The sequence below is a fragment of the Amblyomma maculatum genome, chromosome 1, assembly GCF_055883805.1.
Source record: "Amblyomma maculatum isolate TAMU_Amacu chromosome 1, ASM5588380v1, whole genome shotgun sequence".
Taxonomy (NCBI): Eukaryota; Metazoa; Arthropoda; class Arachnida; order Ixodida; family Ixodidae; genus Amblyomma; species Amblyomma maculatum.
Window position 1 is genome coordinate 217,347,772 of NC_139344.1, and position 13,491 is coordinate 217,361,262.

The window sequence follows — 13,491 nt, forward strand, 5'->3', positions numbered from 1 at the left end:
TTATTACTAAATTAGCATGGATAGCTACAAAAATTTTTTAGCGTGTGATATTTCAAGCGAAAATTCGCATAGTGCCATTAGTGTTGTGCAGCCATCGCTCTCCAGATTGCACTCGCATCCTTGTTTATCTTTTGTTCCAGTGTGTGATTGTAGGAACAGATAACCTACTTTATTTTCTTGCTTCCATTGCAGTGGAAAGAAGAGAGGAAATACCGCAGGCAATAGAGGACCTCTTTTCCACACTTAACATCGCCAAGAAGTTCACTGCCGGTGGCGGCCCTCAGAAGTAAGCGCTCTTCCTTGAATCGTATGACAGACATCTGATTTTGGATCGTCCCCCTCTTCCTGCAAACGTTATTCCGGTTTGACAAGCTGAGGTTTGCCGGCTGATAAAAAAAAAAAAAAATCGGTTGAGTGGCGGGAATTCATATGAAACAGGGTTGCTCGCATGCAGTATTGACATATGCCTCGGTGACGTGAGACATGCAGGGTTGGTTGGTGCTAATCCCATCAATGGCCATGTTTTTTCCTTGTACTTTTTATCGAAGATTTTTGTTAGGTAAAATGAATACGTAAGCATTTCGCTTTAGGTTTCAGCCACTGTTGGTGCATTTTGTACGCCTGCCATAACGAGCCCCATATGTCCCTACCCCGTCTGCTCTGTAGTCGTCCTGTCCAATAGAAGGCTGTCAACGTTGTAGCTATTAAAGGCAGACTAGTATTAACCAGAAATTTCAAGTTCGCCTTTCCCGTAGGGTCATTCGAAACCAAACGTACGTACGTAGGACGCCGCCGCTATCGACGCCCTCCCAGACGACGGCGGCGAGCTCCCCAGAGCCGTCTTGCTTTGTTCGTGGTGCCGCGAGCCTCTCGCCGACCAGGCCAACCTGGTCAGGACAGGCAAAGGAGAGCAGCAGGTAAGCGAAAGCGGAGAGCAGGGTCATGAGGGCGCTTTTTCTGACGGTAGGATCCGGAGCGTGGGCGAACACATTTTTTCACCTAGAGGTTGCTTACGAAACCAGTTTTCTCCCAGAGCGTAAGAAGGCGACATATCCCATTATACAGTTGCGTATGGTGTCTTGGAACGTACCAGACTGTGGACTCGACACTGCGCAATTTCTTCCAATAATTGACTCTTTATCACGCTTCCTAAAGTTATTTCCTCCCCAATATTTTCTTCACAACTAGGTCCTATTAATAACTTCACAAAAGAATTGGTCCTCTATTTCTATAATCGAAGTTTTTCCTGTCTTGTTTCGAAGCATTGTAATTTGGTATTAGCCAAGAAGAAACGGAAAACTAGAAAAGAAACACGAAGAATGGGAAATGTGATCTAGGGTAGTGGACTGTCAAGGGATGCATATCAGATGCAACAAATACAAGTTAGCACCCTTAATTAACGTGTCTACAAGAATTATATATTTATGACGGCTTCATGGTTCTTTTCAAACTTACCAACAACCTAGAAACTAGAGCGCAACATAAGCCACATCAAACTTCGTAAAATAAACGCTGCACATTTATATCATCCGGATGACATGTTCAATAGGGTCGTTTTTCTTTTTGCTCCCTTTCAATAAAAAAATGCATCTGGCAGTAATTTTACGTTTTGCGGCCAGATTAAACTTTCGGGCGACACAAACACACAGTTGTGTTCATTGTGTCTCCCGGCATCCTGAAGTTCGCTCACCCCCACAAATGGAATCACGAAACTATATACCCCCAAGAAATACCATCTGGGTAAAACCTCATACAAACTTTTTTGCTGCAGTTTGGTCTTGCTTTTCTTCCTTACTTAGTTGGAAAAGGTTGGATGTACATAGTTTCTTTTTTTAATAATAATAATAATAATAATGATTAATAATAAGCCACAAAATCACGCTATACCAAGAAATTAAGTAAATTTCTTGGAAAATACTCTGAAAAATTATTCAGATACTCAAACAACCCGATAACAATCGATACATCCTTAGATCTTCCTCAACGGTATTCAAGATTTTATGCTATTTTAAAAAACGCGCCTCACTGCATTTTTCTTTTTTTACTTATCCTTGGCGACCAGTGGACGAACTTCGCGAGCGAAAATTTGCTATGCATCGGATGCTTAAACGATTAAGGATATATCAATGTGATCGTAAAAAGTATCACAATATTCCACAGTTGCCTCAGAAATATCGGTTTTCTACGGTAGTTTAACTGCTCGGTACCAGCTCAGGAGAAACTTCAAAAGCAAAATTTTGCGTGCCTCGGAAGCTTAGACCGTTCCCATCAACGTGTGTATAACGAACAGTATTTTATCATATCACATACCGCTGCCTCAAAATAAAAGGCGTCCTTGAACACTGTCCTGACAAGACAGGTGAAGTCAAATAGAAATTTTGCGAGAGCACTGCGAAATCTCCACTGCAGAAATGCGAAATCCGGAGCGTTGCTGTTGTACACAGTGCATTGCAATTACTCTCACTATCATTATCAACTAAATGCATCGTCATTATTAGTGCTACCGCCATCATTGTCATTATCACTAATTGCAGCGCCATTGTCATCGCTACTATCATCCTCGCAGTAGACAAGGCGAATTATGATGTGCGTTTCACGGTCTCAGGCGTGCTCGGCTGGGGATCGCAGGCGTGCTCGGCTTCGATTTCCGGGGAAACAGGACTTTTATTTTTCCGATGACGTCATTAGGATTTCTCACAGGTGCCGCAGAAGCTCGCTGTTCACGCATGCACGGACTTCCACGCTGGCGATTCATGAGCAATTAAAGACTTTCGCCTTAATATTTGCTGGGACAACGTGGCCGCCCCTTACAAAGGACAGGCGTAATAGTAGGGGCTTGCAAGGGAGGGGGGGGGGGGGGGGAGGAGGAGGTTTGTCAATGTTGCTTGGGTGGACGTCAGTGATCACGACGATGACCACTCCTCGCATGGTTCCCAATTGTCCACTCCACCGGTTGGCCCAGGTGCGGTCGCGTAAGGCGCAGCAACTCCGTCATCTATGTCACTCGTTGCTTACGCGCGCCCGAAAAATTTTGAGAGGGCTGTTCAACAGTGCCGTAGCATCAACGTATACAGCCCGTTTTTCAAGGGTTCTGTGCTTTCTTGCTTTGGCCAAAGATGCTCTAGCTTGGGTGTGTTTGCTATAACTGACATATATACGCCGGTTAGTCAACGTGTCGCTGTAACCTGTGTCCGTGCGCATTAACGTTAGCGCTATAAATTGGTAGAGGATATTTCTTCACTCCCTACCTTAGCATTCCAGTCTCCTATGAGAAAAAGGACGTCTGATGATGGAGTGCGGTCTAAAAGGCATTGTAGGTCCGCATAAAATCTCTCAACGTCAGCTTCTTCAGCAGCAGTGGTCGGTGCATAGACTTGGATAACTGTTATGTTGAAAGGGTGACCTTGGATCCGAAGTGAAATCATTCGGTCGTTTTTGGGGTTGTACCCCAGCACTGCTTTGCCCATTCTTCTGTTTACTATGAGAGCGACCCCATTCCTTCTCTTGGATTCGTGCCCACAATAAAGGACATAATGGTCGCCGGAGATAAATTCTCCCATTCCGCTCCACTTGAGCTCGATGATACCCAAGATATCAATGTTCAATCTGTCCATTTCTCGCTTGACGACATCCAGTTTACCTTGCGTCATAGATCTTACATTCCATGTTGCTATGTGATATATCTCCTTGCAACATCGGACTTTCCGGTCGCTTCCCGACACATCCACAACTGAGCGTCCTTTTGGCTTTAGCCCAGCCGCTTCATTCGTCCTGGAGCTTCTAGGAATCGCCCTTTGTTCATCCCCAGTAACTTGTGGGACGCCTTCCAACCTGGGGGGCTCATCTTCCGGCGCCATATCATTAATGGTATTGTGACTGGCCATAAGGGTTTCTTGGCAGGAAATACTGGAGTGGGTTGCCATTACCTTCTCCAGTGAATCACATTTTTTCAGAACTCTCTGCCGTGACCTGTCTATCTTGGGTGGCCCTTCACAGCAGAGCTCACGACTTCATCGAGTTTCGCAAGCCCCTCCGCCACGACAAGGCAGTTATTGATTCAGCTAGTATTTCTTTGTTGCTGTTTCTTTGCCATGTACGAGAATGCACAGGTAGGGCATAAGTAAACTGAGCACGCGTTCCCGTAGAAAATAAAATTACGCATTTTACACATGAGATAAAACAATATTGTCCTAGAGAAATGGCACTACTGGACGCATATACCAAGGCTGCCAGTTTTAATTATGCAACGCGTGAAAAATGGTAGAACAAAATAATGTGCTCTTTTTACTTTTGCCTGCACCGGTACGTGCAGGATATCATAAAAAAAAAATGCATTATGCTTGACATGCAGGGGTAACAGTTTGGTATGCGATATAAAGTTCCAGGGATAAAAAGAAATGATCCTAATGCGGCGACTTTCATTAATAAAGTGCAACAAAATTTGCCTGCCGTTAGCTGGTCAAGTCAGATGAACGCAAATTGATAATTTGTTGATGTGACTGGCACACGCCACGCGAACGAAAACACAGCCTAGTTGCTGAGGTTCGAAATGGCTGGCAGGAAGGAATAAGAGCGCATTGGAAGTGGAATTATACGCGAGTCATACGGAAGAGTAATGTTCTCAGTTCTTCAAAAACGTTTTATCGTCAGTAACGAACCGAAACGGCATTATTAGCGCAGCAGTGTGGTGAGTCAAAGCACACTTAACGTGAACGCAATACTAAATCCCATAAAAAAACAAATTGATTTTAACACTACGCCGATGGAAATAAACTTGCTCCAACACAACCGTGCGGTGAAAATATTTTCGGCGATTTTCTCTAGCGCCCGAAGGCTAGCTAAGCGCGGCTGCAGTGCAGGCGCTGCCGCGGCGATACAGCGGCCCCCCAGGGCCCAAGGATGCGCCCGCACGGCCGTGCGCTGGTCGGCAGAAAACGGCAGCGGCCGGTAGCGACTTAAAAATCTGCGGGCGCGTCCACTCCCTCGCTTCTTCCCCACTCGTTTCGTCTCGCGGTTGCCCGCCGCAGTCGACGCTGTCCGAGCGGAGAAGCGAGGTAGTCGAGTCGGCAAGAGGACGACAACAAGGCTGGCGCAACGACGATCGCATCAGCGCTGCACTGTCGGGGTGTATGTACAGTCCCGGCCATAATAATACAGAACATGATTGCCGATAAAAACTCTTGTCACGCGTTACAAAGCGAGTATTAGGAGGCACAGTCTTTGTAAAAAGTCTAGAACCCAGGGGTCTGCTTCTGCGCCACTTTGTGCGGAACGTAATGCATTTCCAGTGTTCCGAATCTTTTGATGGTTAGATTTTTTGCCCTATATATTAGCATATGCCGCTGATGCGTGCACAATAAAATTCATTTTGTCATGGTACCGATCCTTCCCCTCTAGCGGCAACAATTCGATTTCTCTAGAGGAGGTTTATAGACCACGCATCCTTCAAGCGTTGCCCAAGAGAAATGGTATCTCCATCTTCCGTTCTGGACACTGTCTGCAAACTTATGTGCAGTTTTCTTTTTTTCAGGCATAACATAGTGCTCATATCACCCCTTCCGTTTCCTGCAGGTAACAAAAAAGACACTAAAAGACAAAAAGTGCGTAACGTGACTGGTTCGCTCCAGCTGCACTCGCAGATCATCCATATTTCGCCTTGTCACTTGACTGTCAGGAGCTGCACATCATTGATATTTGAGGGACACATGTCCTTCTCTTGAGGTGGTAAGGGGTACAATCTCGCAGGTGCGGCAGAAGCCAAGTGTTTGCACCGTGATAGCGAACGCAATAGTGGAGAAAACTCCAACACGTATTCGCTGATTTCGCGTGGCTGCAGAGCTGCGATTGAGGAAGCGGTAACCTCCTGTCAGAGACCATATACAGCAGCAGAGTGCTCGTGTTCACCTCTCCATAGTTCAGAGACACCACATTCGAGCTCTCTAAAAGCTACGTGCATTCGTTCTGCCGACAAAATGCAGAACGAAAAAAATTTGGGGCTCTGGGTTATTGCGCATGCAGGTCCCCTTTCCCTCTACTGATCGACCCCCCCCCCCCCCCCCCCCTGTCGCCTGCTACGCTACTGGAAATATGCCACGTGTCATTTTAATTCTACCAAATTAAAAACAACGAAGTGCGATCAACGGGATCCATGCAACAGCAACGCATCAGCATTAATTAGTTATACAGCGCACAAAACACAACGCCACTCTCGGAACGCGAGACACGTGTCCGTCCGTGGCAGAGCGCCAAACGCCAGGAAAGATCCACCTGGGCCGACGATCACTTGTGGGGATGCGTGCTGCGCTCGCCGCCTCCTCTTTCAGTCCCGCTACCCACAAGCCGACAGACGGGTTTTCGTTCGCAGCCCTGTTTTAATGCTAACGCATTAAAGAAAACCAGGCTGAGCTAGCTTCTTACACTTGAGCTGGGCTCCGGCAGCGGCTAGAAAATATAAACACCCCTTTATTAGTACCCCGAGAGGGTAATATTAAGAGTTATTAAAATTAATTTGATTAGATGATGAATGTTTACCACTGCCCTCGTGGGACACATTCAATTCGCAGAATTTGAGTCCTGGCCAGTCGTTAGTGTGCTCGGCTTCTCAGCCGAGCACCCGGGTTCAAACCCAGCCGCACTGCGGCTTCGCTTCGATGCAGTCGAAATGCAAAAGGCGGCCGTGCGCTGTGCGACGTCAGTGCACGTTAATGATCCCCAAGTGGTCGAAATTCTTCCTGAGCCCTCCGCTACGGTACCTCTTTCTTCCTTCCTTCTCTTACTCCCATCTCGCTCCCTACCCTCAAGAGGCGGTTCAGGTGTCCACGTAGATGTGAGGCAGTTAGTAGAGCCTTTATTTTCCACAAAAGTTAAATTTTAAGCGAGAGCTTCATTACGGTACTTAGAGCAGCCTTCGGTGACCCTGTAGACTTGACCTTGCAGATTTGACCTTGGCAGTTCGTACTCGCGCCGAGCGCGAGTCTTCATTGTCTTCTTCGCTACATTGAACGAAAAATCTCCTCACTACCCCTAAAGGCTAGGTTGAACTCAGCTAGACGTTTAACTACAAAGACTATACGCTTCAACACCTCTTTCCAAGAAGCGGTCTCAGTGATAAGATGCTTAACCAGCTCCTTGTGAATTGTGTTGCTCGAGTTAGAGCGAGCGAGCCATGCTGCCACGCAATTTCGGTGCTCGACGTTATTTTCATGTGCTCAAAACTTTTCTTCTGCTCTTTTGCAATCGGGAAAGCCGTGCGTAGTGAGAGCACTAGTGTTGCTCTAAATCGAAAATAGTTTGCATTTGAAACAGTAAACGGAGCCTTTGGACTCCGAGTATATTAACCAGTGTCGCTCCTGTGCCTCCCCATTTACAGTATTTCACACCAAAAGATGAGGTTATACAAATAGCGTTTCCGAGTTTTGTATTGCCTTTCGGAAGATGGAAAATGTTTTACCCCATTTTGGAAATACAACGGCCCTTTCTCACGGCATACACCCCGAAAGCTGTCAGTAATAACATCCGGCCACTTAGCAGAGTCACTTCGGAGAATCTCGCAACGTACCTCTTGCTGCGGGGGTGTCTGTACTTCTGTGTTGCCGCAACGAGAAGCCGTCTTATTCGCCCTCGCGAGGCACACTTTGTGGGTGGTGTCGTGACGCTGGGGCTATGGCGACCCGGCCTTCACTTGGTAGCGTGCAGAGACTCCGGGTTGAAGAAGGACTGAATCTTCGAAGTTGGTAAAATATGTACAAGCAGGTTTACTGGCACTTTGAGAAAACGTATTTACAAGAATATTTACATGAAGAAGAAGGGTACATCAGCAAAATGACAAGCGTTAAGAGTTCATAGCGAGAAGCGACTGGATGAGCCGTTTACCCAGGGCCCAGAGCGACATTTCGTGCTCTGCAGCGTCCTTAAAAACCCCCTATGTCCAGCCCCTCTCTGAAGATGCTGACCAACCAAATCCAGGGCACGCCCCTCAGGTATCGGCATCCAATCGAACACATCACTGCACTGATGGTCTGAAGCACTGACTGGTCCGGCATTCATTCGTTGGGCGTGATCACTTGTTGGCGGGAAAAGCTTGGGAACGGCGAGGAGAGGAGGTACATTTCTATTCTTCAGCAAAGAAACCACAGGCTGGTTCTGGGGGTTTTACTTCTCAGAAACCCGAGTGCACGTGGCGCCGCATAGGGCTCCCAACATGGTCCCTTTTCGACAATTGCAAATCTTTCCTGCATTCCCGGGAAATCACTTAATGGCCGTATGAGTCATGCTCTTCTCTTGTCCTGCACGTCAGCGGACATGTCACTCTGTCGTCTCCTTTGGATAGGAGGCATTCATCACTGGAGGATAGCACTTCTCGACTGGAAGGGTGAACAAAAGAAAGCACTTCCTGCTATTTCCCGCAGGGGGACGTTTCTTTGTGTTTTTCCAGACGTTCTCTTGACAGGGCCAATTTGGCATTTGCAGGTTGTCCACAAAGCAAAACATGCTTACAAAACAGGATTCCTGGAAACAGGCTCACTTAGAGCCAATGGACCATCACCACATATTCACAAAACTTTTCCATGCCCACAGGCGAACAATAGAGCGCGCAAATGCGGATGCTTGGTCGTAACAGCCTCCTCCCCCGCCAGAAGAGACTCGGAGGGCAGCAGCCGCAGCTGCTGCATGAAGAGACGACTTAATGGCCTGCACGTGAACGCTTGAAGCTCGCTGTTGCTTGTCGCGTTGTCTTGATTGTTGTAGGCCAAATTGCTTGAGCTATTTGAAACTCAACCACATGTCGAAGCAAGCACTCGGCTCCCGTCTGAAGAGACCAGGTCAAAAGAAAACTGCCATTGTTGTTCGAGAAAAGCCCACTCTCAAGACGTTCAGGACCCACGTATGCCTCGAAAACCAAACGTGCTGCTTTACATAGTCATCTATATTCAAGCGCACGAAAAAAAAAAAAAAAAACCTGATTATCAATTTGGATACATGGTGAGGAACATCTCGGACCGCTTAGAAAGAGCGGCTAAGCGCGTCCGCATTCCCATTTAACTTCCCCTTTTTGTATCTTATTTCAAAATTGTACTGCTGTAAAATCAAGCTCCACCTAAGAAGGCGACTGTTCTTCGATGTCGCAGTTTGCAGCCAAGCCAGGGGACAATGGTCCGTCTCTACGGTGAATTTGGCCCCTCCAAGATAGCACTGCAATTTTTGAATGGCCCATACAATGCAAGCGCATTCCTTCTCTGACGCGCAATAAGCCCTCTCTCTAGAACTCAGTTTTCTGCTCAAGTAGAGCACGGGGTGCTCATTACCGTCGTCATCTCTCTGGCAGAGAACAGCACCTAACCCTCGATCACTGGCATCACACTGGACCGTGAATTCTCGGCCATAGTCTGGAGCTCGCAATACCGGACGGCTAATCAGCACAGCCTTCAGGTTTACGAAGGAGGCTTCCTTTTGTTCGTCCCAGACTACATTTGTCGGTTCTGTCTTGCGGAGAGCGTCGGTCAGAGGGCTAGCCAAAGCTGAATAGTTAGGGATGTAGTGATTGTAGTACCCAGTCAGACCCAGGAATGCTCGAATTTCCGTCTTCGTGCTCGGCCGCGGGTAGTCTGCTACCGCAGAAATCTTAATCTCGCTGGGTTTCCTGAAACCTTGACCTACATTGTGACCCAAGTAGTCCACGGTCGCCCTTGCCAGGCAACATTTCTCGGCCTTTACGGTTAGTCCAGCTTGACGCAAAAGGCTCAGTACAGCTCTTAGATGTACCATATGGTCCGCCCATGAGTCGGAAAAAACCGCAATGTCGTCTAAATAAGGCACCGCGAATGTTTCACACCCCTTTAAAACCCTATCCATGAGTCGGGAAAAACAAAATGGAGCATTTTTGAGCCCGAAACTCATCATTGTTGGCTGGTAGCTGCCCGTCGGAGTGACGAAAGCCGCGTATCTGCTGGCGCGTTCAGTGAGCGGTACTTGCCAGTATCCTCGAGTAAGGTCCAGCGTAGTCACATATGCCGCTCTACTGACCTGTTCTACTCTCTCCTCAATATTCGGAATAGGATACACTTGATCCCTGGTGAGAGAATTTAGCTTTCGGTAGTCTACCACAGGCCTAGGGTCTTTACCTGGAGCTTCTACTAAGATCATAGGCGAAGCATAATCGCTTTCCGAGGGTTTTATTACTCCCAATTCCAGCATGCGAGTTACTTCCCTATCCAGAATTTCTCTTTGCCTTGGAGAAAATCGGTAGCACCTTGATCGCACTGGCACGTCTGAAGTCAGCTCAATATCGTGCTCAGTCAAATCAGTTCTGCCTGGCCTGTCCACGAAGCAGGCCTCAAACTCTGTTATTATCTCGCCCAGATCGGACAGCTGGGATTTCTTTAGTTCTCCTCTCTGCTCCGTCTTTTTGAGAAGCTCCTGAGCGTTGCTTCCTTTTCCGCTGAGGCAAATCAAGTTGTCCCCCATCTCCTCGGGAAGGTTTAACGTTAGATTTACCACGGCTTCCCTCTGCACATAAGGCTTCATAAGATTGCAATGATAAATGCGCACTTCTTTACGCCTACCGGGAATTTTCACTGCGTAGTTAGTGTTAGAAAGCTTTGCAACGACTTCAGCCGGTCCTTCCCACTGTACTTCGAGCTTATTCTGCCTTGAACTTCTCAGCAACATCACCTGGTCCCCGATACAAAACGTCCTTTGACGGGCTGTCTTATCATAGTACACCTTGGAACGAGCCTGGGCTGACTTCATGCTGGCCTCAACGAGTTCCTTAGTGTTATGTAAGCGATTCAAGAGGTTCAGAATGAATTCTACTACTGTTGGGTCTTCTCCGCGCCCCTCCCAGGCTTCGCGCACCATTCGCAAAGGTGAGCGCAGTGACCTTCCGTACACCAACTCGGCTGGGCTAAATCCAGTGGATTCGTGCGGCACTGACCGCAAAGCGAAAAGCGCTGCAGGCAGGCAGGTATCCCATTCGCGCTTGTTTTCATAGCACAGTCCCCTCAGGACTCGTTTGAGAACAGAGTGCCATCTTTCTACGCTGTTGCTCTGCGGATGATGGATCGAGCTATGCACTACCTTAATGCCGCATCGCTCGAGAAATGAGGTGGTGAGGACACTCGTGAAAACGCTACCCTGATCACTTTGGACCTCGGAAGGGAATCCAACTCGTGCAAACACTGACAGCAGCGAATCCACTACACTCTCGGACGTCACCTCGCGCAGCGGAACAGCCTCTGGAAACTTTGTGGCTGGGCATAACATAGTGAGGATATAACGGTACCCTGACTCGGTCACAGGAAGTGGCCCAACTATATCTATTACTAACCGGTGAAACGGCTCGGTAATGATTGGTACTAACACCATCGGAGCTTTCCACTTATCTTGCGCCTTTCCAACCCGCTGGCACGTGTCGCATGACCGTACAAAATTTTCCGTGTCCTTAAAACATCCAGGCCAATAGTATTCTTGCAACAGCCTCTGCTTTGTTTTCTTTATTCCAAGGTGACATGACCACGAGCTGCCATGGGAAAGTCGCAGTAAGTCTCCGCGGTACTTTTGGGGAACGACTAATTGGTCCCGCTCTACTCCGCGCTTATCCTTGAATAAGCGATACAGCACTCCCTTTCTCATCTCGAAAGAAATATTGTTTGCTGTCTTAGTGGCGCGGTGGCGCTCCCTTATCTCCTGTATATTGGGATCATTGGCTTGCTCTATAGCTAAGTCCTCTCGGGTTCCACTTAAAAGTCTCGTGAGATTACTAGACACTGGCGGCAAGAGGTTACTCTCAAGAACGTCCTCATTCCGCGTCTCATCAAGCTCACTTTCAAGTTGACTTATCTGAGATGCCTCGCTCTCAAAGTTTTCTGACCTGCTATCTTCCGCATTTACCATTGTTTTAACTGCCGTTTCCTCCGCTGTGGATTTTTCTGGAATGAGCAGTGTAGCTAGTTCTCGCGCCTTTGAACGTGTTAAGGCTTGCACAACTCTGTCTCCGAAAAGGATGCCCCTCTTTCGCAGCAGCATGTCCGATTTGTTGGAGAACAAATACGGATAGCACTTAGGAAGCTTTCCTGAAACGGCAGCCTCGGTTGTTAATTCGCCGAAAGGGCCCTCGATGACCACGTTCGCGATCGGCAAGCACACACTCTGTTCCTCAACTACCTGTCGGATCCATGCACACTGTCCTGTATAGTCGGAAGGCGATACATACGCCGGATGGACAACATCCATCGTTGCGGCCGAATCGCGCAGTACCTTGCAAGGCTTCCCGTTGACTACTAGGTCATGCAGGTAGGGTTCTAAAAGCTGCATATTTTCATCGCAGTCCCTGACATACGAGAAAGCAATCTTTTCTTTCCGGCAGTTGACGGCAATGTGACCCTGCTCATTACACCTAAAGCATGTGAGCGGCTTCCTAGCCTCAAGCTTATTCTTTGTGTTCTGCACGTTGGTCACTTCCCCACTTTTCTCACTGCCGTCCTTTCTAGGGAATTTGCCTGAAGAAACCTTCATTTCTTCGTTTCCAACTCTAGCAAAGTGCCTTTCCTGACGGTTTTTCACACTGAACTTGGGATTGCGGGGCCTATCCACTGCTGGGTTGCTGAATTGTCGGCGCGAAGCATACTCCTCAATAAGTTCGGCAGCTTCAGTTGCCGACTTAATTTCGCCTCGGTCCTGTAACCAATTTCTTTCTTTTTCTGGGAGGCAGTTATAAAACTGCTCCAAAAGAATTTGCTCGACTACAGCGTCCCTATCACTGTAGGAATCTGTGCTCTTTAGCCACTCGCCCAAATTAACTCTTAAATTGTACAGGAATTCAGGGTAACTCTCGTCCCTGGACTTAGTAGCTTTCCGAAAACGTTGTCTGAACGCCTCGGCGCTAAGCCTATACTTTCTCAGAAGGCAAGCTTTGACCTTCTCGTAGTTGTCCGCGTCCTCCTTGCTTAGCCGCGCGACAACCTCCGCTGCCTCGCAGGGCAGAACCGTCAATAATCTCTGAGACCAAGTGTCTCGCTGGAAGGACAGTTTTTCGCAGGTTCGCTCAAAGTTAGCCAGATACAGACCGATATCCCCTGATATCACATATGGCTGCATGTACTTTGACATCTTGAAATCTGCCTCCTTGTTGAGAAGAGGTACCGCTAGCTGGGGACAATTGCCCGACCTCTTGCTCAACTCTAGTTCTAATTTCCGGAGCTCAATTTCTTGGTCCAGCTTTTTTGCTTCTCTTTCACGCTTCTTTTCCTCTTTTTCCCACTCACGTTCGCGCTCCCTTTCCTCTTTTTCCCTCTCAAGTTCACGCTCACGCCTCTTTTCCTCTTTTTCCCGCTCTTTCTGCTCTTTTTCCCGCTCCTTCTGCTGTCTGAGCTGTTCCTTTTTTTGACCGATGAGGTTCCATGCTTCACTGAGCTCCTCATCATCGGCTCCCAAATCTGTGATTGCCTTTATAATCAAAGGTTTTCGTGCCAAACCACTTGTATCAATTCCCAA

General features: G+C 47.8%; 1 protein-coding gene across 1 annotated transcript in view; it reads left to right on the forward strand.

Annotated features, from left to right (window-relative positions):
• LOC146205621 (uncharacterized) overlaps nt 1-13,491 on the forward strand; it is a 195,585-nt gene that overhangs the window by 63,023 nt on the left and 119,071 nt on the right. Inside the window, exons 6-7 of the mRNA XM_084607537.1 lie at nt 193-286; nt 786-917. Of these exons, the coding sequence (XP_084463663.1) occupies nt 193-286; nt 786-917 (226 nt within the window). The remainder of the gene's footprint in view (nt 1-192; nt 287-785; nt 918-13,491) is intronic.